The sequence below is a fragment of the Rhinatrema bivittatum genome, chromosome 4 (assembly GCF_901001135.1).
Source record: "Rhinatrema bivittatum chromosome 4, aRhiBiv1.1, whole genome shotgun sequence".
Taxonomy (NCBI): Eukaryota; Metazoa; Chordata; class Amphibia; order Gymnophiona; family Rhinatrematidae; genus Rhinatrema; species Rhinatrema bivittatum.
The window spans coordinates 194,419,222-194,445,656 of NC_042618.1; the positions used below are offsets into that span (position 1 = coordinate 194,419,222).

Genomic DNA, 26,435 nt, shown 5'->3' on the forward strand with positions numbered 1-26,435 from the left:
CAGGAATAGTCTGATCCTCGATGCCTTCAGTGCCTGAGACTATGTTGATGCCTAGCAGTCAGATGAAACAACATGGAAGTCCTGCCTGGATAGGAACTCAGGCGAGTCCCTAGGCCTACATGGACCACACATGACCTGCATACTGCCAGTCCCACCAGCATCTGACAAAGGCACAAAAACAGACAGATTAAAGAAAGGACACATAAATAAGCTACAGATGCAACATTATTTATTAGGAAAAAAAAAAAAATCTGACCCTGCCAGGCTGCATAGTGCACTAGGCCCACCATGCGGCCGGCAGAAAGCTTGAATAGGAGAAAAAAAAATACCTGAAGGTAAAAGTATGAAAAAAGGGCTCTCTCTGTTAGAAAAAACAACTGTGTTTCAAGAAAAAAAATCACAGCAGTAGCTATGAGGAAGAGAGCAAAGCTGAATACCACGACCATTTGGCTCTACGGAAAAAGAAAGACTGAGGAGCTCTGCCTAGGGGTCAGGGAGATGAATACAGTTGCACATGCTCAGTAGAGCATGGTGAAAGCTCTAGAATTTTTTAGATCAAAGTTCCGAGGCAGGCTCCATCGGATGATGTAACCCATGTGTGAAGATTGCCATCCTGCTTGTCCTCTGTGAAAGTAATGCTCTAAGCAGATAATAATAGCCGAAGGCACATACATAATTAAGAAACATGCACAGACACACAATAAACATATAAAATAAGTTAAAACACAAATCTTCCTGAATCTTTGCTGCATGGTTATCAGACAACCATCGAGTGGTTTCTGGAGATTAGAAAGTGCTTTTGGTTATTTAGAAGCCCTGGGCAGCAATGCCAGTGAAGGGATAGAAAGGTTAGGGGATGTTTTTCTTGAGAGACAGTGTGTGAATATGTCTTCCACACCCAATTTTCTTGAATGTCTTGTTCTATGCCTGATGCTTTCTTTGAGGCTTTGCATCTGTCATCTTTCCAGTTTCAGAAATGTTTAACTAATGACAAGTGTTTGCCTCTTACCTCATTGATTTTAATTTGCTGGAGTTCCCTTTCTGCTGCAGTAAGTGGTGCAGGAGCAGAACAAGATGACATGTGCTTCCGGTAACCCCCCAGTGATATATCCTCCTATTATCAAACAAGAAAAAGAGGAAAGTTAACATACAGCTTGTGTTTACCATGTTGCCCCCTTCTTCCCTCTCATCCATCTGCCATGGTATTCTTTGTCCTTCTCCCATCTCTTGCCATAATATTGCTGGTTTTACCTTTCCCCAAGCAGATCCTACATTGATATCATGATAGATCTTTTCTTCTTTTTTTATCAATATATATTTTTTTAAATTGAAGTATAACATGAAAGATAATACATAACATAGACATCCACTATAAATATCCGGTCCCGCTCCCACACCCTCAAGACCAGTACTCCCACAACAAAGAGAGACATGAAAGTAGATGTAAATGCCACCGCTTTATTGTCAATGTTAATTAACACAACTACTCAGTACAAGAGCCACCTGATAGCTATTGACACAAACTGTGTCTAACCCATACTGTCCCCGCTGTTAACCAAGCAAGACAGCCATCATGCTCAACCCCCTACCTTGCTTTCCAAGCAAGGGGGCTACCTAGGGCCGTCATCGTTGGTCCACAGGCTCGTGTAGCCTGAAACTAGCAAGAGGTAGTGTACATTTACCTCACTCCCCCCCCCCCCCCCCACCACCAATAGAATTGAGGCCTCAAAACCTAGAACATGGATTCTAAAGCATCCTGCAACGCATTATTGAAAGAAATCAAAAACCTACATCAGACAGATGTATTCTGTCCAGCTGATAAAAATCTTCATGTGGCTTGTCCGCCCATTCATGGAAGATCTGGATATCCCCAGCTTTCTTACTCACATATCCACCTGCCTATTAACCTTTTTACACCTGTTTCCATAATTTATTACTCCATTTGATCTGGGGGATGATATCCGACCAGAACAAACATGTGCGAGGAAACAAGGCAGTCACTTCAGTTAAGTTTGCTTTTATGCATGTTTGAATTTATAGTCCTGGAAACTGAAAGATGATTTGTTATATCTCCAGCAAGTACTGTTATTATTGCTCGCTGTGTCCTGCCCTGTTTGGAGGCCTGACCTTTATGCAGACTGTGTGGAGGCCCCCACATCAGCAGCCTTATTAGTATTTGTTTCAGCCACAGTTCCAGGTCCTGGGTGTCCCATGACATGAAACAATTCTCTTCCATTTTGTCCCTGAATCATTCATCGCAGTTCAACCAAGCCCAGCCATCCTATTCCTTGTAAACCTCAAGAATGGTATCTGCAGAGCTCAACATGAGACCGTTCTGAGAAGGATCATCCTGACCAACAATGCTTAGCATTTACAGAAATGCCTGTCTCTAATTAATTATATTCCTCGAGACCCTTTGTCTGTGCCTGGTGCCTCATCACGCTTCCTATTCTTCTGTCACCTCTCCTCCATCTTCCCACTAAAATCCTAAAGATGTTTATGTATGCTCTCTTCCTAATTTTCTTTCAAAGTGCCTTAGGTACACTCTTCCACAGCTGCAATAAGGCACTTAATGCTGGTAGTCCCCTAGATGCCTCTGCTCTGTCTTCTGATGGCCTTTCCAAGCCCTCATCAGAGGAGGGATTGGAATCTGAGGAGTCCAAGGTGCTGTCTGAACTTGAGTCAGACCTGATCTTACACTTTGGCTTTTTGCTTACTATGCTTTTTTGCCATTGCCCCCCCCCCCCCCCCCCGCCCCATATATTAGTGTTGCCACTCATAATGCACGAAGACTCACCCCTAGTTGCTCTGACTCATGAACTGTCGAAGTTGTCACTTGGAGCAGAGCAAGCTGAAGCCATCATTGTGATCGGTATCAAGTCTTGCTGGTCATGCGATGCTTCACTGAAAACTGTATCTGGAGATCCCGAGGGTGCCGCAGAATCTTCCACCCCCGCATTTTGTGTAAGAACATAAGAAAATGCCATACTGGGTCAGACCAAGGGTCCATCAAGCCCAGCATCCTGTTTCCAACAGTGGCCAATCCAGGCCATAAGAACCTGGCAAGTACCCAAAAACTAAGTCTATTCCATGTAACCATTGCTAATGGCAGTGGCTATTCTCTAAGTGAACTTAATAGCAGGTAATGGACTTCTCCTCCAAGAACTTATCCAATCCTTTTTTAAACACAGCTATACTAACTGCACTAACCACATCCTCTGGCAACAAATTCCAGAGTTTAATTGTGCACTGAGTAAAAAAGAACTTTCTCCGATTAGTTTTAAATGTGCCCCATGCTAACTTCATGGAGTGCCCCCTAGTCTTTCTACTATCCGAAAGAGTAAATAACAGATGGCTCCCATTTTTGAGTTGAGGTGATGCCTGCTTCAATGGAGACTTGCACTGATGGCACTGTCTTTTTAGGTACTGAGGAAGGCTCCCCTGTGCCACTTAGGCCCTATTCTCGGTTCCTCATCTGGAGGCTTGGGCATCCGCAATGAACCTGAACCCATGATGGATTCTTGAGACAGTGCCAATTGTGAGGGGGGCTTTCCCAACAGACCTGTAGGATGAGGGGAAGGCAGACTCCTGGAACAATTTACAATGCTTACTGTGTCACCGGGGATCAGATGAGGACTCGCTCCAGGCAGTAGAGAGGCTACATTGCTGGAGCTTCATGGTCTTTTCCGACACTGCACCCAGCAGGAACCTCCACCTTCCATGTATGGATCTGAATTACCCATAGCAATATTCTGCTGCAAAGACATTCAAGATGCCATGATATGGGCCCAGGCAGTGGTGGCAGATAATATGGGGGTCCCCGATGGACATGCAGTATCTACACATGCAGGCCTTGAACCCGCTGACAGATCTTCTTGACTTAGAGACTTTTCCATTTCAATTATTATTTATTTTGAAAAGTAGGACTTAAAAAAAAAGAGAGAGAGAGGATACATCTTTCTATGCAGTAGTTTTGATAAAGAAAGACAGAGGTTCATCACAAGGTAGCAGATGCATGCATGAACTTTTGTAATCTGCTTAGAACAATTTGTTTTGACCTAAGCAGAATAGAAAAAATTTTAAACAAACAAACAAACCAACGTGCAATATGCAAAGACTAACAGTACAGCTGCATCAGCTTTCCTGGAAAGCTAGGATAATCTGTATCAAATAGCAATGGTTATAAATAGGGCTTCTGATTTTAGGTTTTAACCAAACACTTACAAAACACCCTTGATGCAAAAAATTAAAATAGGTGTTTACTGGATAAACAACAGCAAAAGCACCATTTCCCTAGTACTCTCTCACCTCTCCCCTTGCCTTCCACATATCTTTCACTCTGTTTTCGGGCTTTTTCCACACTGACAGCTCCTCAATTACACGAACGTATGCGTTTAATTCAAATGGAAAAGGTACCCAGCAATAAAACTTGTGCCAAGATAACACTGATAACCATTGATTTTTCACACTCTCAAAGAACCCCTAATTAACTGGAAAAACACACTTACATTTACAATTTATAAACACATAAGAATATAAGCCCTAGTTATAATCCTAATAATGAGCATGGAATGGGTCTGATATCTCAGTCAACATTCTCTCCTTTCTGGTAGCTGTTTGAATTATTACAAAACTTGATAAGACATAGGAGGAAGTCTGCATGATAGAATAAATATGGGACTTGAAAAAATCAAAGAAGATAACAAGGCCTGAACATGCCTACCAATGAAGGTGATGGAAGGTCAGTACTGTAATGAAATTTATACCAGCTTGAGATAGATATAATGATCGGCGGTAGGAATAGGTTTGAGAGGTTAGGTAAAAAACCAAAGCTGACTTGCATTGACTGGATGGTATAACTTTGTTAAACTCTCAGGGAGAGATGGCAACGCTGATCAGCACAAAACGACAATAGGGCTTTTCCATGCTCTTGGGTATAACTAAAGAGAGGTGGCAGGCCAATTAAAGGTGTCAAGATTTCCCAGCCACTGATAAAAAAGGTAATGAGAATCTCCATAGGCATTTATAGAAACATAGAAATAACAGCAGAAGAAGACCAAATGGCCCATCCAGTCTGCCCAGCAAGTTCCGCACTTTTTTTTTTCTCATACTTATCTATTACTCTTGGCTCTTAGTAACCTTTTGGTTCTATTTCCCTTCCACCCCCACCGTTAATGTAGAGAGCAGTGTTGGAGCTGCAGCTAAGTGAAATATCTAGCTTAATTAGTTAGGGGTAGTAACCGCCGCAATAAGCAAGCTACACCCATGCTTATTTGTTTACCCAGACTATATAATTCAGTCCTTGTTGGTTGTCTGTATATAGATCCACTTTTCTTCATTCCCCCTTTAAATTTGTATGGCGGACAGAGGAGTTTTCCTTTAGTGCAGAGGGTGATAGTAATGACGAGACAATTTAGTATATAGGCAAGTAACATGGTCCTTTATTTGCTGACATACACTGTTACTTCAGTAGTCACATCTGCAGCCTTTTGTACCAAACTGAATTGAAGACTTTAATTCCGAATGGTCTAAATGGCAAGATTGATTGGACATCTTGCTTTTGAATTTGGGTCTTTAGATTCTGATTGGTTTCCTCCTGATATATATTCCTATTGGGCAAGCTGGGACATGTGACTATTTTAATAAGATGGCAGTATTGTAAGAACAAGTATTTTCTTACCGCATCTTTCACGATTGCTTGGTAAATTGCTTCAATCTGGTCTCTGTTATAATAATGATATCTGGCAGTTTTATTTTAAATTTATGCTTATTGTTTGTGTTTTGTTAGATATCGTTTTTTGCAGAACTGTATATATTCAATGCTTGTTTACATGCTGGGGATGTCACTAACTATCTTGATTTCACACACAAAATGGAGGTAACGGTCATTCTGTAACAAGGAGGTTTGTGATTGTGTAAGTGAAAATTTTTTTATATGTTTGAGTATGTAGTCATATAAATGTGAATAATATATTACTCCTGGGGGAATTCTGTGCAAAAAAATGTTAAATTCTACAAAATTTATATTGGTCAAAATAACACAATATACATGACAGTCTTTAAGTACTTAAATTAAAATGTAATACAGAAAAACGTTTTCTAAAAGATGCAGAATTTTAAATATTTTGAACAGAATTTCCCTAGAAGTTCACTGTAAAAGTGTCTCTTCCATTCCTCCAACTGCCAGTATCTCTTCCCTCCCCTTCTAGGCTCAACTCCTTTCACATTATCTCCACTCCCAGAGTTTGACCACTCTCAGTACTACCCCTCAACATTGGTTCCCTCTGTTCCTCTTTCTCACACACAAGCTCCCACTCTCTAGTGCACACACCCCTTCATACAGGCTCCCTCTCTTGCACATATACATCCCTTTATACAGTCCCTCTCTCTCACACACACATCCTTTTATACAGAGTCCCTCTTCTCTCATGCATACACCCTCACACAGGCTACCTATGTCTCTCTCACACTCCCCTTCACACAGGCTCCCTCTCTCACAAACAAGCAAGCACCCTCACATGCACACAATCCCTTTTTCACAAACACACACCAGCTCCCAAATGTGTCACACATATACACATTCCACAATCTCCTCACATAGGCTCCCCTCTCTCTGGCACACATTCTCACGCACCCTCACACACTCTCTTTTTCCTACTCCCCCCCCCCCCCCGGCTCACTGTCTTACACACACACACACACACACACACACTCACGCTCACTGGTGCCTGCTTTATCTTTGCTGGGGTTTTCATCTTCACCGGGGCCTTAATCTGCACTGCAAGCAGGACGGGCTCTGCTTGTGGAATGCCAGGGGCTTCATTTTTTTTTTTGCTGTGAGTGGGACAAGCTCCGCTCGCGGCACGCCAGGACTTCCTCCATCTTCGCCATCTGCACAGAAAAACCGCAATTCTGCATTGGGGGGGGGGGGGGAATTCTGACTCTGCAGTAGTGCACTATTCCCCCAGGATTATTGTACGTCTACATGATTTTAATTGTCTATCTTGAGTATCCTTCAATGTTGCCCCTCCCTCCACGGGGATGGTTGTTCGCTTCGAGATGGTGCAGACTATGGCATCCACTTTCAGGAAACAGGCGTTCCTTGGTCGCTGGTTCCAGAGGGTACAAGGCTTCCAAGGCCCAACCTCCTTTAAAACTTGCCTCCGGGGCATCCCACTCCAGGTCAATTAGTTCCTGGATAGCTTCCATCATTTGGAAATAGCATGAGGCCTTACAAAGGGACACAAAGATGGGGTTCTTCTTTGGTTCCGCCATAGGGTCTGTCCCTGGGATTCCCAGAGTCTTCAGGGTCTGTGAAACAAGAGCTGGTAATTCATCCCTGTGGAAGAAGCAAAACAATGTTCTGTATGGTTCCAGACCTGGAGGGATTTCCCCTTCCTCCAGTGAAGTACCATCATTGTCTGAGGTGTCCGGTCCCTGTCGGTAAAATTCTAATTTATTCTTTATTAGTTTTTAAATGATTACATCATGTAAATAATAACAAATATGTATCACAGTACATTCACCACAATACACATTACATAATACGGGGGAGAATATTCAACAATTAGCAAGGAAATTTTGTCTAATTTGAGTCCTCTATAATCAAAAAAGGAGGCTCTCTTTAGTCAATACAACCATAAATGGAGACAGGAGTCAATCTATTTTAACAAGGTCCTTTTACCATTAATTTTCAATTTCACTTACTGATTTATCCAACAAGAATGTCTCTAAGTGAACTGGATCAGAGAATCCAAATTTTTTCCCCTTATAATTGATATAACATAAGCAAGGAAACTTTAAGAAGAAAGATGCTCCCAGAGCCACTACTATATGTTTTAACGCCAGAAAGGTTTTCCTTCTGGCTTGGGTGGCTCTGGCAACATCCGGGAATATTTGAACCTTAGATCCACAAAAAGAGACATCTTTATATACAAAGAACTTTCTGAACAGTTTGTCTTTATCTTGTTCAGACACAAAAGTAATAAAAAGGGTTGCCCTATTCTCGATTAAGTCCAGAGATTCCTCCAAGAAGGTTGATATACCAATACTTGGAGGTGATTCTGGACTATCACCAAGTTTATTCTTTTCCCTTTTCTTCCTTAAATAATAAATTTTTGACAAACTAGGAATTTCTTCATCTTTGTACATTAAAAGTTCTTTCAAAAATTTTTTAAGCATTTCTAGTGGGGACAAAAGACGAGTAAGAGGAAAATTTACTACTCTCAGATTTCTTATCCTCAACTGATTTTCCATTCTTTCTAGCTCTTTATGAATATTCAAACTATCAGACATAAAAGTATTTTGAGATGACTGAACTAGATGCAACTTCTCCTTTACCTCAGATATATCTTTTTCAAATTTCAAACTTTTTATCCCCTGTTCATTAATTTTTTCAGAATTTATATTTATAATAGAAGACAAAGATCTGTTCATAAGTGCAATGTTATTATCCATTTTTGAAATAGCTTTCCATAAATCTGATAATTAACGTTGTTTGGATCTACATCCTGAACAATGCTACTACTAAGAACTAAAGTGGGTTGCACATTTATAACTTCAAGTAACGATTTCTCAGTCCCATGGTTTCCTGCTTGTGAAACCAAGCTTACTTCCAATGGATTGAGTCCCCCTAGTTCTGTAGCCAATTCAGTAGATGAAGACTTACTTGGCTGAGGTGGCAAAACTGGACCTCCTTCTGGACTGAGGGAAGCAAAGGATAGGCTTCCCAATCCATCCTCATTTGATCAGACCTCTGTCTTACGACATGCTGATCCATAGGGCCGGTGCGAAGTTGAGGCACTGGTGATGAGGTAGCTGTCTTGGCTTTTCTCTTTTTCCCATCTATGAAAAAGGAGATTACCCAAAACAATCTCCTGGCCAAACTCCCAAACTCTCCCGGATGAAGCCGGACTAAGCCACGCGCCCCTTCGGCACGTGCGGCTTAGGCGACGCGGCGACACGCGCCGCGTCACTAGTCGATTTCAAGCCGTAGCCCCGCCCCTTGACGCAAGCGGGGACGTCCTCAGCTGTTGGTGGTAATCGGATCAGGAGCTTCCCTCGGCTCAAGTCCACAACTCTCACCGGCTGGAAATGGGTAAAGCGCCTTCCTCCTGTGCAAGGTCCCAGGGAGAGGTGGCCAGCGGCCCCCTCCGTCTCCTTCTCTCTCCCCCCCTGTCGTTTAAATTCTTGGTGAGGCGAGGCATGTCTCGTGGCACCCGAGCAGGGCCAAGAGGGTCAGGTGCTCTGACTGGGGTTGGACCTGGGTCGCAGCCAGGGCTGATTGTGCCTGAATGAAGGCTTGCAGTCCCTGGAAAAATTCTGAGCTTCTTGGACCCTGGTGCCATTGCCTGTGTCTAGACGCATGGGTAATGTGCTTCAATATGCACGCAGTTATGCGCGTGTGCAGGTTTAGGCGTGGTTGTGCGTGTAGTTATGTGTGTGGTTGTGCGCACAGCTGGGCACGCAGTTGTGTACACATCTATATTGGAGGCGCACAAGTTGGGCGCATTGGCCGTCCGGCCTGCCCCTCACATATCGTTCGACGAGAAGGGAAGATGGCACCGACGCCTCCCCGCACGTAAGATGGCGCCCCTGAGGGTATCCACGTGTCTGGACCCCTGCACTGGATCGGGGCCTAGCCCAGCCAAGGCTGTTCAACCTGATCAGTGCTCCCTTTTACCTCGCTGGATGGACAACGGAATCAGTATGGCACTCCGAGCCCCGGAGACCGGAGACCTAAATTTAAAGCTCTTTGCTTACCTGGTCTCGGCGCTTACCGATCACGTGCCGGGACGGTCTCCAGCTGCAGGTGGAGAGGGCTTTACCTTCACCGCCGTGCTCGGTTATGTACCCGGCTGCCTTTCAGCCTCTCTGAGGGCTAAGTCCACACCGGGAACCGGCTACCAGACCAAGGCACACCTCTGAGGGATATTGAAAATCACCTCAGGAATTCTCAAATGGGGGAGGGACCCTTAGGTATCACCGCAGGAGAGCGGGGCTCAATCTTCTTAAAGGTAAAATGTCTCTTCTTTGCTGTAATTATTAACACTGTTCTAGTTTGTGGGATAGTGTCCGCATCTGCTAGGAGACAGAGAGATACTGGAGAGCTGAGGTCACTGCAGGGGTATATCTAGGGTACGTCAGCTTTGAAATCTGACTCAGTCTCCCATCTGCTTGCAGAAGAGCACATAACCACTAGCCCTGAGTCCATCTGGCTACACGCTAGGAAATATATAATTGTATCCTACTGTACTTTACGTGGTGATGTGAAGTGGGTACTCTCCCCTGAAGAAGCTTTGTCAAGCGAAACATGTTGGGTGGTAGTCCTTTGTGACCTTTTTTATATGCCCTGTATGTGTGGGTGTGTTTTATAATTTCTTTTATTTGTGATACTGTATAGTGGATACATTTTTTGAATGTAGATATTTATAGTTATTTTGTATTTTTTGGAATTTTTTTATGAATAAAATAATTGTATATTTATATATGATTGCTTGCTAAATCATTTTGTGGTTTGCTATTTTGAATATTTGATATATGTGTTACATTGCCTCTAAATTTGAAAGGTATTTTATCAGCCTGGTGCCAGTGGATTCTCTCCCTGCCTGTATATAAAGACAAATAAGTAAACATATTTTTACACAATCATTGCTATCCTCCATCTATAGCAAGCAAAGCTGCTCTACAGCATCTCTAGCAGCACATCTTGGGCACTGTTTAAAATCAAGCTGTCCGAGTCAAACCCAGTTTCCTTCATTAAGGGCTCTGAGTGCCACCTGGTGGACATTTATAATTCAGAGTTCATTGAACAGGAGACTGAGGATAATAATCCTCTGAGCAAGGATAAGCAAATAGTGTATGACTGTCACATTGAGTTTAGGAATCTGAGACATTGCCTCTTTCATACTTGTCACTAACACTGACCACTTTTGGTGTGATGGGAGCAGCTGCTGAAGGTGACCTGGTCGATGTGGCAGGCACATAAGGGCTTGTGCATTCTAAGCCCTTAGCCTGGGCTTAGTTTGAATTTTAATCTCTTGATGTAGGCGTTGTTTTCCTTGAATAGAGATTTTAATTCCATACTTCACAGACTTTATATAACTGCTCTCCTGAAGCTTTTGCCAAATGTAGGTCTGTAGTTCAGAGTCAAATTTAAAAGACAAGACCATGACAGTTTTACTTGCATGTCTTATCTCTCTCTGGATTATCTTAAGCACCCTGAGTGTCACTGTTGCTGCCTCATAAAAAAAGAAAGGTAAACAAAATAAGTCAAAGAAAATAATAAAATTATGTGTTGTAAGAAAGAAAATGCAGTAGTTATTAAGTGATGATACAGATTTAAATCTTAAGCAAACAAAGCAATGATGCCACAAAGGGGCAATACTAGAGGAAACGATGGAAGAAACAAAATTGACGAGCTGCAGGGACATAGAAACATGAGGAATCCTATGCATGCCTGGAAAAAAAAATTAAGTCTTTCCCAGAGAGCTCTGGGGAATGTTGTGTCACTGAATATAACTTCTTTGTGATGGGTCTGCTTTTGATCAGACACATAGACCTTGACAGCAGATAGTGACCGTATGGCCCATCCAATTTCCTGCTTGGCTTTATAGTCCCTTACTCTCCCTCCGAGATCCTCTGTGCTTGTCCCTTGTTTTCTTGAATTCCAATACTGTCCTCATCTCCATCACCTCCACAGGAAAGCTGTTCCATGCATCCACCACCCTTTCTGTAAAGAAATATTTCCTTAGATTACTTTCGCATCTACCCCTTTTCACCCTCATCCCATGACCCCCTTGTTCTGGAACCTCTTTTCTGTTGAACAAAGCCAGCCTCCTGGGCATTTAAAAACACAGAAACAGGATGGCAGAAAAAGACTATATAGACTATCTAAGTCTGTCTACCCACATCAACTATTCAGCTCTACAATCCTTACCACTCCCTCAGAGATCCACTGTGTTTATTCCATACCTTCTCAAATTCAGACACTGTCCTTATCTCCACTACTTGCACTACTTGTCACTAACACTGACCACTAACACTATCCTCTCTGTAAAGAAGTATTTCCTTAGATTACTCATGGATCTACCCACTTTCACCCTCATAAGAACATGACATACTGGTTCAGACCAAAGGTCCATCAAGCCCAGCATCCTGTCTCCAACAGTGGCCAATCCAGGCCATAAGAACCTGACAAGTTCCCACAAACTAAGTCTATCCCATGTTACTGTTGCTAGAAAATAGCCACTGCTATTACTAAGTCAACTTAATTAATAGTAGATAATGGACTTCTCCTCCAAGAACTTATCCAATCCTTTTTTTAAAACACAGCTACACTACCACATCCCCTGGCAACGAATTCCAGAGTTTAATTGTGCATTGAGTGAAAAAGAACTTTCTCCAATTAGTTTTAAATGTGCCACATGCTAACTTCATGGAGAGCCCCCTAGTCCTTCTATTATCCGAAAGAGTAAATAACCGATTCACATTTAGCAGTTCTAGACCTCTCATGAATTTAAACACCTCTATCATATCCACCTCAGCCGTCTCTTCTCCAAGCTGAAAAGTCCTAACCACTTTAGTCTATCCTCATAGAAGAGCTGTTCCATCCCCTTTATCATTTTGGTCATCCCTTCTCTGTACCTTCTCCATCGCAACTATATCTTTTTTGAGATGCGGCGACCCGAATTGGTCACAGTATTCAAGGTGCGGTCTCACCATGGAGCAATACAGAGACATTATGACATTTTTCTTTTTATTCACCATTCCCTTTCTAATAATTCCCAACATTCTGTTTGCCTTTTTGACTGCCACAGCACACTGAACCGACGATTTCAATGTGTTATCCACTTTGATGCCTAGATCTCTTTCTTGGGTGGTAGCTCCTAATATGGAACCTAACATTGTGTAACTATAGCATGGGTTATTTTTCCTTATATGCATCACCTTGCACTAATCCACATTAAATTTCATCTGCCATTTGGATGCCCAAGTTTCCAGTCTCAAGGTCTTCCTGCAATTTATCACAATCTGCTTGTGATTTAATTACTCTGAACAATTTTGTATCATCTGCAAATTTGATTACCTCACTCGTCGAATTTCTTTCCAGATCATTTATAAATATATTGAAAAGTACGGGTCCCAATACAGATACCTGAGGCACTCCACTGCCCACTCCCTTCCACTAAGAAAATTGTCCATTTAATCCTACTCTCTGTTTCCTGTCTTTTAGCCAGTTTGTAATCTACGAAAGGATATCGCCACCCATCCCATGATTTTTACTTTTCCTAGAAGCCTCTCATGAGGAACTTTGTCAAATGCCTTCTGAAAATCCAAATACACCATATCTACCGGTTCACCTTTATCTACATGTTTATTAACTCCTTCAAAAAAGTGAAGCAGATTTGTGAGGTAAGACTTGCCTTGGGTAAAGCCATGCTGACTTTATTCCATTAAACCATGTCTTTCTATATGTTCTGTGATTTTGATATTTAGAACACTTTCCACTATTTTTCCTGGCACTGAAGTCAGGCTAACTGATCTGTAGTTTCCCAGATCGCCCCTGGAGCCCTTTTTAAATATTGGGGTTACATTAGCCACCCTTCAAGTCTTCAGGTACAATGGATGATTTTAATGATAGGTTACAAATTTTTACTAATAGGTCTGAAATTTCAATTTTGAGTTCCTTCAGAACCTCTGGGAAGCTGCTCCTCTGTAGGGTCGAAAGTGTCTGAAACCCATAGCACAACCTCTTGTGCCAAAGGAACACAGCGTCTGCTTCTTATCCACTGGTAACAGAGGAACCTTGGCCTCACCCCACTTATTGGCCATTTTTTCCAGCTCACTCCCAAACAAGAGTGATCCTTTAAAGGGCAATTTCGTAAGATCAGACTTCAAAATTTATCGGCTGACTAATTCCTGAGCCATAGCAGACATCTGACCGTTATTACTGAAGTTACCCCTCTGGCCAAAGTGTCGACCAGGTCGCAGCCCACATCCGCCAAAATGGTGGCTGCCAGTTTCATCACTACCCTGGAATTCACACCAGATTCATCGACTTCCTGAGAGAGAAGTAAACAAGAGTGACTCACCAGGGAGCAAAAAAAAAACTATCTGCAAATTCATTGCAATTGCTTCAAAGGCCTGCTTAAGAATGACTTCAATTCTTCTTTCTTGCGCATCCTTCAATGCCGCCCCCCCTTCTATGGGGACAGTCATCTGCTTGGTGTTGGCACACATAAGCACATCCACTTTTGGAAAGCGCAATTGCTCTCTCGCAGTCGGATCCAGGAGGTACAGCCCTTCCAAGGTTCGTCCCCTTTTAAAATTAGTTTCCAGGGCACCCCATTCGAGATCAATCAATTCTTGAATAGCCTCCATAATAGGGAAGAAACACGAGACTTTACGGAAAGAAATCAAAATGGGATCTTTCTTTGACTCAGACATGGAATCAGCTGCCATTATCCCCAGCATATTCAATGTCTGGGAAATCAGAGCCAGTAACTTATCTCAATGAAAGAAACGCAACATAGTTCTATATGGCTCCAGCCCCGGAGGAATTTCTCCATCCTCCAGGAAGTAAGGATCGGCTTCATCATCTGAACCATCCGGTTCTCTATCGGCGTGACTTGCAGCAGATCTAGATGTACTCAGATGCTTACCCACAGCACCAGGCATGTGGGAATCCGCAGCCTGCGATCCTGATATGTTAAGATTAGTCCTGGCCAATGACTGTGCCTGAAGAAAGGACTGCATTCCTTGAAAACATTCTACCCAAGAAAAGGCAGAGGGGTCAATGCCAAAATCAGGAGTCTTCAGTCCTGTGCCACTGAACTATCTTCCTCCGCTGACAAACCAGCTAGGGGAGCCCCAATTCCAGGCGAAACCAAAAGGCAACTCTTTTTCTATTCCATGAATCCTGCTGGGAAGGACCAGGCTTAGCAAAATCAAATGAAGACAAGTCTCCCTGAGCCTCCAAACAGTGCTGACACAAGTTAGACGGGATGCCAGACTGAGATGCCCGATTATGGAAAGCAGCACAAAGAGTAAGGCGCTTAGGCTTCTTTGCTGTCGGCACCATAGTCACTTGTCAAAACATTCCAAATAGGTGTCTGAGAACTGTGCGCCCAGCTGTTTTTGCAATAGGTGCTTGTAAAAATTAGGCACTCAAAAAATAGGTGCTCAAAAATTAGGCGCCTAATACACTATTCAGGTAAACTCACAACTTGAGCGCCAGCCTAGGCACCCTTAAGTGCACCACTGTGTCCACCTAGGCGCCCTTCCGTGCACAATTGAGCACCCAGGTAGGCGCCCCTATGTGTCTAATTGAGCGCCCAGCTAGGTGCACAACTAGACATACAGCTGGGCATGTAAGCACGAACCGACGTACCTGAAGAGGATAGCCAAATGCACAAAGAAAAGGTGTGCAAACGCGGCCTACCATGCAGCGAACAATCTAAGCCTGAGAGCGGGCTTAGCCCAGAAGACTGCTCAACCCACTAAGCTGCCCAAGTCACCAAGCTCCCCTGGAGGTAGGAATAGATCAACGCGCCGAGCACAGAGACCAGAAAGGAGAGAATCCCTAAAATTCAATTCCCCCTTAGCTCTTTTTTTTTTTTTTTTTTTTTTACTTACCCTTTACCTGAGCTCAGCCCGTCCCAGCCGGGTACAGAGTCAGTTTCTGACTATGGGGGAAGAGAGCAAAGACCTTCATCACCGTGCTCGGCTTCCTGCATCCACTTGCCTTTTAGCTGGGTTTTTTTTTTTTTTTTAAACAGCTAAGTTCACACCAGCAAACACCAGCTACTGGACCAAGGTACTCATCTGAGGGAGGGATCCGAAATATCACCTCATTAAACTCAATTGAGGGAGAGACCATAAGGTATCACCACAGGAGAGCAGGGCAATAAACTTTTTTTCTTCTTTTCTCCTTCTACAAAAAACTTTTAACACAATCCCCAGTAGGAAATGCACGTCCATAATCTGCTGGAGACGAAGAACACTGGTTAGCTGATGTCAGTGCGGGGTATATGTACCGTGATGTCAGCTTTGCTCCATCTCTATCTGCTAGTAGAGGTGTATGGATTTACGTATCTAAATGCTAAGAAACACCTCCTTTTTATGCTAGTTATTCTTCTTCCTATGCATCTAAGCATCTTTATGGCTTTTTCAGTCACTTTATGTACTTGTTTTGCCACTTTAGGATCATCAGATATGATCAACCTCAAATCCTTTTTTTGTACAAAAAAAAAATATCACCTCTTATGCTGTACTGCTCCTTTGGGTATTTCGCAATCAAAAATACACAATTTTTTAGCATTAAATCTTAGCTGCCAAACTCTAGACGATTCCTTCATTAAATCTCTCATGTTTTTCACATCTTCCAGGGTGACTACCCTATTGCAGACTGTGATATCATTCACAAAAAGGCAAATCTTTCCCAATGGCCCTTCTGCAATACTGCTTACGAAAATGTTGGACAGAGGACCAAGCGCTGCAACACACCACTGGTAACCTCTTTTCCTCGGTGTGAACATCTTTTACCACTGCCCTTTGTTACTCCCTCTCAACCAGTTTCTTACCCAGTCAGTCACTTTAGGGACCATACCTATGGAGTTCAGTTTGTAAGTCACCTATGCAGAACCGCATTAAAGGCTTTGCTGAAATCCGAGTAAACTACATTAGCAATCTCCCCTAACTGTAGAAAGTACTTCTTCATATTTCTCCTTCCTTCTAATCTTTTACCATGACCCCTTTCCTTAAGTTTTATCCTCTGGAAAAGATACCTTCTTGTACTTTTACATCTACTATATATTTGAATGTATGCATCATATTTCCTTTTTGTTTTCCCAGACTGTATAGTTTGATTTTATTAAGCCTTTCTGCATAGGGCTTGTGTTGCAGTCCTGTACGATTGTGTTAGGTCTACTCTGTACTGCTTCCTCCTCTCAATTTCCTTGCAAAGGTTCCAGTACATCATTCCAGGTGGGTTTCACTAATGTCTTGTATGAGGGCAATATTACGTTTTCCCCCTAACTGGTCATTATTTATTTTGATTTAACTCACAACTTTTCATTAGTAGCTCAACATTTGTTGCATTCACGTACAGTAGGTATTTCCCTGTCCCCAGATGCAACTGAGCATATGTTAGCATTCGTCCACTGACTGCCAACCTTCATGTCAGAGATGGTTACTTCAGATGCACATTTAAATACATTGCAATCCAAATAGTTCCCCATCTTCTGGATCTGTTTAAAGTGCACTTTTCACCCACTCTACCCCAGTTTAAGAAAGCTCAAGGAAAAACCTATTGCTCAATGCCCAGAAAATGAAAGAAAACCACTTTCAAAATTAAGAAATATAGAACATACTTTGGAACATAAAAATTCAGCCACAACAGCACTCTAGGACTGACAACACTGAGAAGGGATTGCATCATGGGATTCTGGATATATTGAGACAAAAATTGTCTTCAAATTTCTGAAGAAAGGTACTTTTTCGCCCTTAAAGAACACCAAGAGAAACATGTCTTGGTGACAACACTGGAAAGCAGATAAACTTTGAAAAAGCCTTGGGTTGAGAGAAAAAAAAAGCAAGTTTGCTTACTGTAAACAGTGTTTCCATAGATAGCAGGATGAATTAGCCATGCTGTCTGGGAAGCATCGGGACCTCAAGTAGGCGGAGTTTCCTCAGCTAATCACAGAGCTTTGACTCCGTGCAGTTGCGCGGTAGTGTTCTCACGCGGTTCCCTCACCTCTTCAGTTTCTTTGTAGCCAAGCAAGAGGCAAGTTAAAAAGTATGTGTACCTTGTGTGATTGTCTAGGGAGGAAGGAGGGAATGCAAGGCTAATTCATCCTGCTTTCTACGGAAACACCGTTTACGGTAAGCAAACTTGCTTTTTCCCCTCGATAGCAGGGCTGAATTAGCCATGCTGTCTGGGAGTCCCAAGCTCCCTGGTTGTGTCTGCAGGTATATAGTCTGGAAGGTTCAGACAGCAACCTTTAGAGAAGTAGACAGTCTCATACATGTTGAAGAGTTGATGAGACTGCTGTGCCTATTGCTGCATCAGAGGTCGTTTGCTGTTGTAGATAATAGTGGGATGTGAAGGTGTGGATGGACGACCATGTTGCCGCTTTGTAGATATCAATCAAGGGAACTTTGTTCAAGTGGGCAACTGATGCTGCAGTGGTGCGGATTTGGTGCGCCTGAGGCTTGTTGTTAAGTTTAATGGAATGTTTGTTGTAGCAAAAAAGAATGCATTGCGATAACCAACTGGCTATAGTCCTTTTTGAGACTGGCTGTCCAGGGTCATTTGGGTTAAAGGAAAGAAACAGTTGAGAAGGTCTCGAAGTAGATTGGGTCCTTTGTAAGCAAGAGCTCTTTTACAGTCTAGAGAATGTAAAAGTCTTTCACGTTCATTCGCATGAGGCTTTGGCATGAAAATGGGTAGAGTTAGATGAAAAATCGATACCATCTTAGGTAGAAAGGTAGGGTGAGGGCATATCGCACCGGTTTACATGGAACTGAACTGTCGCCTCAGGGGCGGAATACATTGGAACAGGTTGACAAAGAACTTACAGGGAGATAATCATAAACACGATTAACTGCAACAAAGTACAAACTCAAAAACATATGTACAGTGGGATAGATACCGTCTATCGCTTCATCAGGTCTTAGCTCTCAGGGAAGGCTTGAATCCGTGAATGCGAGCCTTCTCACGGATGTGATGGCCACCAGAAAGATTGTTTTCCATGTCATATATTTTATATGGCTGGAGTCCAATGGTTCAAAGGGAGGAAGATTTAGTTGTCCCAAAACCACCTTTAGGTCCCATGTACTGGTGGTTTAGTCACCGGTACCCTTCATGAATCTGGAGATTAACGGATGATTAGAAACTGGGAGATCGTTATGAGGGTCATGAAAAGCTGCTATAGCACTGATATGAACTCGTACTAAAGTGGTGGCTAAAACTGCCTCGTAAAGTATGTGCAGATACTGCAGTAGTTGAGTGGCAGTGGCTGAAAAAGGATTTATGTTTCTCGGGCTACACCAGTTCAAGTACCGATGCCATTTTCCAGTATAGTTGCATCTGGTTGAAGGTTTTCTGGATGCAATAAGAATATCTTCTACCTGTGAAGATAGGCCCAGGTGATTTAGTATTTGCCTTTCAATCTCCATGCTATGAAATGAAGTGATTGATGCATTGGATGAAGGAGAGAACCCTCTTCTTGCATCAAAAGATGTGGAAGGCTTTGCAGCGTTATTGGTGGGCGTATTGAAAGTCGCATTAGGTATGCATACCATGGCTGTCTTGGCCATGCTGGGGCAACGAGTATCAGGTCCGCCACATCCTGAATGCATTTCTGAATTGTCCAAGAAATTAGTGGAATGGGAGGCTAAACATACATTAAGCCTGGTGTCCATAGAATGAGGAAGGCATCCGGGGCGAACCGTAGGCTGCTGGGATAAATGGAGCAGAAGGTTTGAACTTGTCTGTTGGCTTCTGTGGCAAAAAAGGTCTATTGCGGGGAAACCCCACTGTTGGAAAATGCTTATTGCCACATCTGGATTTAAAGTCCATTTGTGCGGATGAAAGATCCGGCTTAGACAATCTGCTGTTACATTGTCGAGACCAGGAAGGTAAGTGGCTTGAATTGATATTTGGGCTTTGATTGTCCAATGGAGTATTCGAGTTGCTTCCCGACACAGTGTCCAGGAACCGGACCCTCCTTCCTTGTTTATGTAAAACATGGCTACTTGGTTGTTGGTGTACACCATTAGACTTGATCCTCAGATTTGGGCAGAGAACGTTTCTCCAAATGGCACGCAACTCTAGGAGATTGATTTGGTATTTATTTATTTATTTATGGTTTTTATATACCGATCTTCTTACATTATATGCAAATCAAATCGGTTTACAGACAACAGTTGAACAAGCTTGCTTGTGGGCAATTACAAATAACAAAGAACATTTTTGAGAAACATATTGAATAACTTTTTAAAATAACAGTTGAACATATGAGAAAGGAAATATACATGACAACAACAATGTCTTATAAGTCTAAAACAATTGAAGGTTCTAGTTCCAATTCTGTTTCAGTTAACAGGTTAGAGGCTATAGCATGTCTGAAGTTGGTAGAGGAGATTTCCTTGGGTAGGATGGCCGGTCCTTTTATGGAACCCCCTTTTCCTAAAATGATCATTTCTCCCCTGGCAGTTGTTCCAAAGAAGGAGTTCGGTAAGTAGCGGCTGATTCATAATCTTTTCTTTCCTGAGGGGTCATCTGTTAATGACTTCATTCCTCGCAAATTCTGCTCTGTCCGCTATTCATTCCTCCTCCGACTTGGTGGTTCGGCTAGTCCGTTGTTGAGGTTTGAATGCCTTAATGGCCAAGGTGGATATTAAATCCACCTTCTGGTCCATCCTGACAGTTTCCCTGTTAGGTTTTCAGTTCAGAAACCAATATTTCTTCGACAAGTGCAAGCCCATGGGTTGCCCTGTTTCCTGTGCGTATTTTCAGTTGTTTAGTTCCTTTGTGCATTGGGTTACTGTGCAATCCGCGGGCTTGCATGGAGTGGTGCATTATTTGGACGATTTTCTTTTCGTTGGTCCTGCAGACTCTGATGCTTGTTCACGCCTTATGGATACCTTTTTTGCTGTCGCTTGAGGAGTCCACAGACCTTGAGTTTTCAGGTCGCCTAGGTGGGCTCCTCAACCCTTCCTGGAGGCATCCTTGGTTAGTGTGAGCTGATGAGGGGGTAAACGGAAATGGGCCCCCGAGGATAGGTTGCTGGGAGAGAGCCACTAGCAAATGTCCTCCTTCATTGCATCCGTAATTTGAACCTTGTAGTTGAGTGGTTGTAGAAATTGAGACCACTGGGTCTTTAGGCCCCATTGTAAGCGCCTCATGTGAAGTCTGGTGTGGGGAACCACATAGATTGCTGCCGCCATATGTTCCAGAAGTTGAAGAACTTGGCATGCGGATGCTTGGGTTTTGTTGAGTAGGCTGTAAGCCAACGTTAAGAGTTTGTATTCTGTCCGCAGGAAGGTATACTCTCTGTTCTACTGTATTGATGAGAGCTCCTATGAATTGAAGTAGTTGAGTAGGTTGTAGGTGAGACTTTTCGTAGTTGACGAGAAATCCCAATGTTTGAAGGCAGTTGATCGTGCGTAACGTATGTGCTCTCAGTGTAGACAGATCTGACGCTACTATTAACCAGTCATCCAGATAAGGAAATATTTGAATCGAAAGTTTCCTGAGGTGCGCCACCACCACTGCTAGACATTTTGTGAATACCCTTGGGGCTGAGGAGAGGCCAAAGGGAAGAACCTTGTATTGGTAATGCATATTCTGAGCTTGAAAACAGAGGTAACGCCAAGAGGATGGGTGAATTGGTATATGGGAGTATGCATCTTTCAGGTCGATGGAACATAGCCCATTGTTGGGTTGTACCAGTAGCAAGATATTCTTGAGAGAAGTCATCTTGAATTTCTCTTTCTGGATCTGTTTGTTGAGTAGTCGCAGATCCAGAATGGGTCGGAGACCTCCAGATTTCTTTGGAATAAGGAAGTATTGGGAATAGAATCCCTGATGGTGTTGATGAAGAGGGATGATTTGTATGGACTTTTGAAGTTGTAGGTTGGTCAACTCTGCATTGAGGGATGCTGAGTGGGAGTGTATTGCCCGTTTCGGAGGAATAAAAGGAAGAGAGGGAATGGATTGAAAATTTAGAGGGTAACCGTTCTTGATGATGTTGATTACCCACTGGTCTGATGTAATAGATTCCCCAGTGTTTAGGAAAAATTGAAGGCGTTCGCCTATGAATTTTGGTGGTGGTGGTGGCTGTATTGACATAAAAAAGACAGTGGTTGTTTCTGTTGAGGTGCCGGCGTTTGTTTTTGTTGTCTTTGTTGCCTGGAACGACCTCTTGAAACAGTTTGGGCTAGGTTTTTGAGCAGAACATATGGCTGAGGCCTATATTAAGAATATGGTCTGTTGTGTGGTCGTGAATAATACCGTTGATGGTAAGGATAAAACCTCTGCTGGGTTTTATGTGACTCTGCAGGTGTCGTAAGGGAAAGTACAGCCGCACTCTGTTCTTTTAAATGAGAGACTGTGTCCCCAAATTTATCCCCAAAGAGATTGTCTCCTCTGCATGGAATATCAGCTAATTTATCATGCACATCAGGTCGAATTGCGCTCACCTTAAGCCAAGCGAGGCATCTGGCCGCTATAGCGGAAGCTCTTTCCGATGACTCGAATGATTCATAAATAGACCTGAGTAAATGTCGGAGACCTTCCTCTATATCCAGAAACGGTTGTGAAAGAGTGTTGCCCTCCGATAAACAAATTGGACGCATCTTTTGAAGAGATTCAAAGAGGTACTGCATAGTATAGAACTGATGGTGCTGTATTCTAGTTGCCAACTTGGAGGAGTGGTATACCTTCTTTCCAAAGTCATCCAGACATTTACCGTATTCTCACGGCCCGGCGGGGCGTTTGAATGTAATTTAGTATGCTTTGCCTTTGATAAAGTCAACTCAACCACAATGGAGTGATGAGGAAGTTGAGAAGTGTCAAATTGTGGAGTTGCGCATTTTATATTTGATGTCTATTTTTCTGGAGGTTGCCGTTGTTGAGAAAGGCGTTTTCCAGATCTTGAACAGAATATTATCTAAGACCGAATGCGGTGGTAAAGCAGTCAGTTCAGGAGGAGCTTCAAAGGTATTTAGGATTCCCATCATTTCTGCCCTGGGATCAGGAAACTTTCCAGTTTCCACTTGAAGGAGGTTGCCTACTTTTTCAATAAATTTTTCATAGGTAAAGTCCTCCGGGGGAGAATATGGCTCCGGTAGGCCTTCTGGCAGATCAGATGGCATTCCCGAAGAGTTTGAGGAATGGGTGGATATCTGAGAAACCGGGCTGACAGGTCGGACCAGTGTATGCTCAGAATTTGGGTCTAATGGTTCAATGTCTGGAGATGGAGGTGGGGAACCTTGAGGGGAGCCCCTTGGTGGTATCTGTTTTGACTGTTCTAGATCCTGAAAGAAGGCGCTTAGGACTTCAGAAATTTTAGTCATTGCAGATGCTGCTAGGGTACCTTGTGGAGGAATGTGCAGCTTTTGTTTTGGGGCTTTAGTTGGAATAGCCGCCAACAAAATGTCCTCAGGCGATGTCCTTTTTAGTTGGTCCCCCGGTGAAATGATCGGAGACGAGCGAATACGTTTGCTTAATGGAATTTGCAAGGAAGGAGAGTGTCTCAGACTGAGAAACTGAGGAGAGACTAGAAAAGGAGCGCTCACTCACTGGTGTCTGACCTGAGGAGTGGGATTCAGGAGCAGATACATTTTCTACATCAATATCAGGGCTGATATTAGAGATCTTTAGGGAGTCATGAGAATGTTTTCTCTTTTCCGTTCTCTTCCTTGAGGTATGTTCGATGTATGTGTATGATGCGTCGTATGATGGTGTTTTTTTCTGGTGTTTTGGTTCGGCAGCGCTAAATGCATCTTTTTTGCGCTGTCCACCGTAGATGCGCCGTGCACCGATCCGTGCACCGACCCATGCGTCGATGATGCGCTGTGAGTCATGCGTGCATCGCTCGTTTTGGGTGCGCCGTGCGTCCGCTTTGTCGACAATGAATCCAAAGACCGGGACAACGCATCTCCTGATCTTTTTATCAACAGTACCGCTGCCAGAGCCCCAGCTTTTTTAGAAGGCTTTGAGGGTGTATGAGACCCTGGCCCGGTACTGGGAACGATTTTTTCAATTCTGACGGGCCTAAGGAGGAAGCCCGTTTTGAGTGGGCCTTACCCTTCTTCGCCGGTCCAGGCGAAGAGTGCATAGACGATGGTGGGGCATATGAGCCCGTCCTTAAGCGCTCCATCCTTGCTGACCACTGATGCTGGGCCTGCGGAGACATTCTGCCGCAGTCCCTATACGACGCTTGGTCGTGATCTGGGCCCAAACAAACGTAGTAATAATTATGTCCATCAGTGATGGACATAATTTTGCCACATTGGCAGTACTTGAGCTCATATAGCTTCGGAGCCATCTGGGATGAAAAAAAGTGAGAAAAAACAAAAATATTTGTCAAAAAAATTCCTGTCAGGAAAAAATAGCAAGAGGAAAAAAAACCCCGCGTGCAATAAGCTCGCAGAAAAAAAGAAACTGAAGAGGTGAGGAAACCGCGCAGCAACACTACCGCGCAGCTGCACAGAGTCAAAGCTCTGTGATTAGCTGAGGAAACTCCGCCTACTTAGGGTCGTGACGCTTCCCAGACAGCATGGCTAATTCAGCGCTGCTATCGACAGGAAATTTGTGTTTTAGTGGATTGGTCCACAAGCATGCATACCATTTATGATTGCCAATACTGGATTTAACAATGCTTTCTAGTTGACAGTCTAATCTCAAGGACCTAGGGGAAAGTAATAGAGCACCAGATGGAAACATGTTTCAGGCATGGTCCCTTCAGCAATTTGGAGCAAATATTAAAAAAAAAAGCTAAGTTCCTTTATTTAGGTCCCTGAGGGGTTATTTTCTAAGGGCTTATCGCACGCTATACAGCCTCTATCGCATGCGAAAAGGCCCTTTTCGCGTGCGATAGCATGCAAATTAGATTGGGGGTGAAATCGGGGCGGGGTCGGCGGTGGCTTTGCTGCTGGCGATAATGTTACTAACATTATCATCGGCAGTAGCATGCCGAATAGCACCACCTTTCACGGTGGCGCTATTCGGTGCAAAAGCCGTCAGCCGGCATATCGCATCAAAGTGCCTAGAAGTGCTTGTGAACCAGGAAGCATTCAAGCACCCAAAGGCATCCAGAAGCCTAAAAGCACAAATCTAGATGGAGGACCATAGCTGTATAAATGCAAGGTCTGAAAATACCACAACACACTTTGAAGACAGCAAAGGCATGGTAAGAACTGAGAATCACAGTCATCATGATACCTACAAGGGCCATGGATGCTGCAAGGAACCCAAGAAGCATGGGTAACATGATGAATCTGGAAGGTGAGGGCTGAAACTACAAGCATGCAAAGAGCTGATGAGGCCATGAGGAGATTCCAACATGGATGCCCTGTATAGTTTCAAAGTGCATCCTATGTAAGAGCTGGTTTTGAGCAACACAGACGATCTCATGCAGTTTCAAAGAGCATAGTAGATAAGACACAGTTTCAAGGAGATAGTCACCAATTTGACATATGCAAGTCTAGTCTCCTAGCACAACTACTAAGATTCAGTTTTAAATAACCTGGTGCAATGGTGTAGCCCAAGCTCCAGGGACAAGAGTGGAGGCCAAGAGTATGAGCCCTCTTGGAGGGCAAGAAGGCAGGCCTTTATTATGGACTCTGAAGGGTGATTGCACCTGCCCTGAGGGGTGTGGGTCTGAGGGGAAAAGAGCACTAGTTCTGAGGGTTGAGAGCATGAGCTCTATATGCAAGTCCAGAAGAGCAAGTGAAGACCTCAAGCTAGGAGGTATATCCCAACCCCAAGCGAATAACTCACTGCTGATTCTAGTATGGAGTTACCCACAGAGATACAGCCCTCAGCCTGCTTGGAACAGCTGAAACAGAGCAAATTCCCCAGGAAAAAATCCAGAATCACTCCACTAAGAGACAAGAAACTGGGGTGCGGAAACCCTAAGGTTTCCAGAGCAGGGCCAGGGCGATCTCAGAACAGAGTGCAAAGCATCAGGTGTAGATATTAATACCCCAGCCATGATTGCAAATACTTCCCCCAAGGAAGCATGTGGTCAGTAATAGAACAATCGTTGTATGAACTAGGACGACCCTGACGGCAGACAGGGTTATCTCTAAAATGGGGAAGTATAGCTTGCAAATCACTGCAACTAAGAGCAGCACCTCTGTTGCGGGGCCCCTCATCCTCCAACTCCCTCAGCCATGGCAATAGGTTGAAAGGCATACTCACCAATTAGATGAGACTAGAACCCTCCTCATTGAGGTAGGGTCCCACAGGCGAGAATGATTGGCTATAGTGGCTCATTGAGCTCAGCAGATATCAAGGTAGCTGGATTTAAAAAAGGTTTGGATAAGTTCTTGGAGGAGAAGTCCATTAACTGTTATTAATCAAGTTCACTTAAAGAATAACCACTGCTATTACTGGCATTAGTAGAATGGGATCTACTTAGTGTTTGGGTAATTGCCAGGTAACTTGTAACCTGGATTGGCCACTGTTGGAAACAGGTGTTAAAGTTTAGCAGTGTTTGGGTGGATTCTTGGGTATTGTGGCAGATGACCACGCCAATGGGAAGGAGCCCCGTGAGGAGCCACAGTACTGGGCTAGACTCAGGATGCACAAACACAGAATTAGATCTTTTATTGTACAGCTTGATGTATACCACCAGAGATGGCAGTAGTGAGGTGATCCAGAGGTAGCAGTCTCGGGACCCTCGGCAGAGGGAAACCAGTCT

General features: G+C 43.5%; 1 protein-coding gene across 2 annotated transcripts in view; it reads right to left on the reverse strand.

Moving 5' to 3' along the window:
- TWF2 (twinfilin actin binding protein 2) overlaps window positions 1-26,435 on the reverse strand; it is a 242,955-nt gene that overhangs the window by 121,591 nt on the left and 94,929 nt on the right. For both annotated transcript variants that reach the window (XM_029599479.1, XM_029599480.1), the window contains exon 5: window positions 1,010-1,114. In XM_029599479.1, coding sequence (XP_029455339.1) covers window positions 1,010-1,114 — 105 coding nt within the window. The remainder of the gene's footprint in view (window positions 1-1,009; window positions 1,115-26,435) is intronic.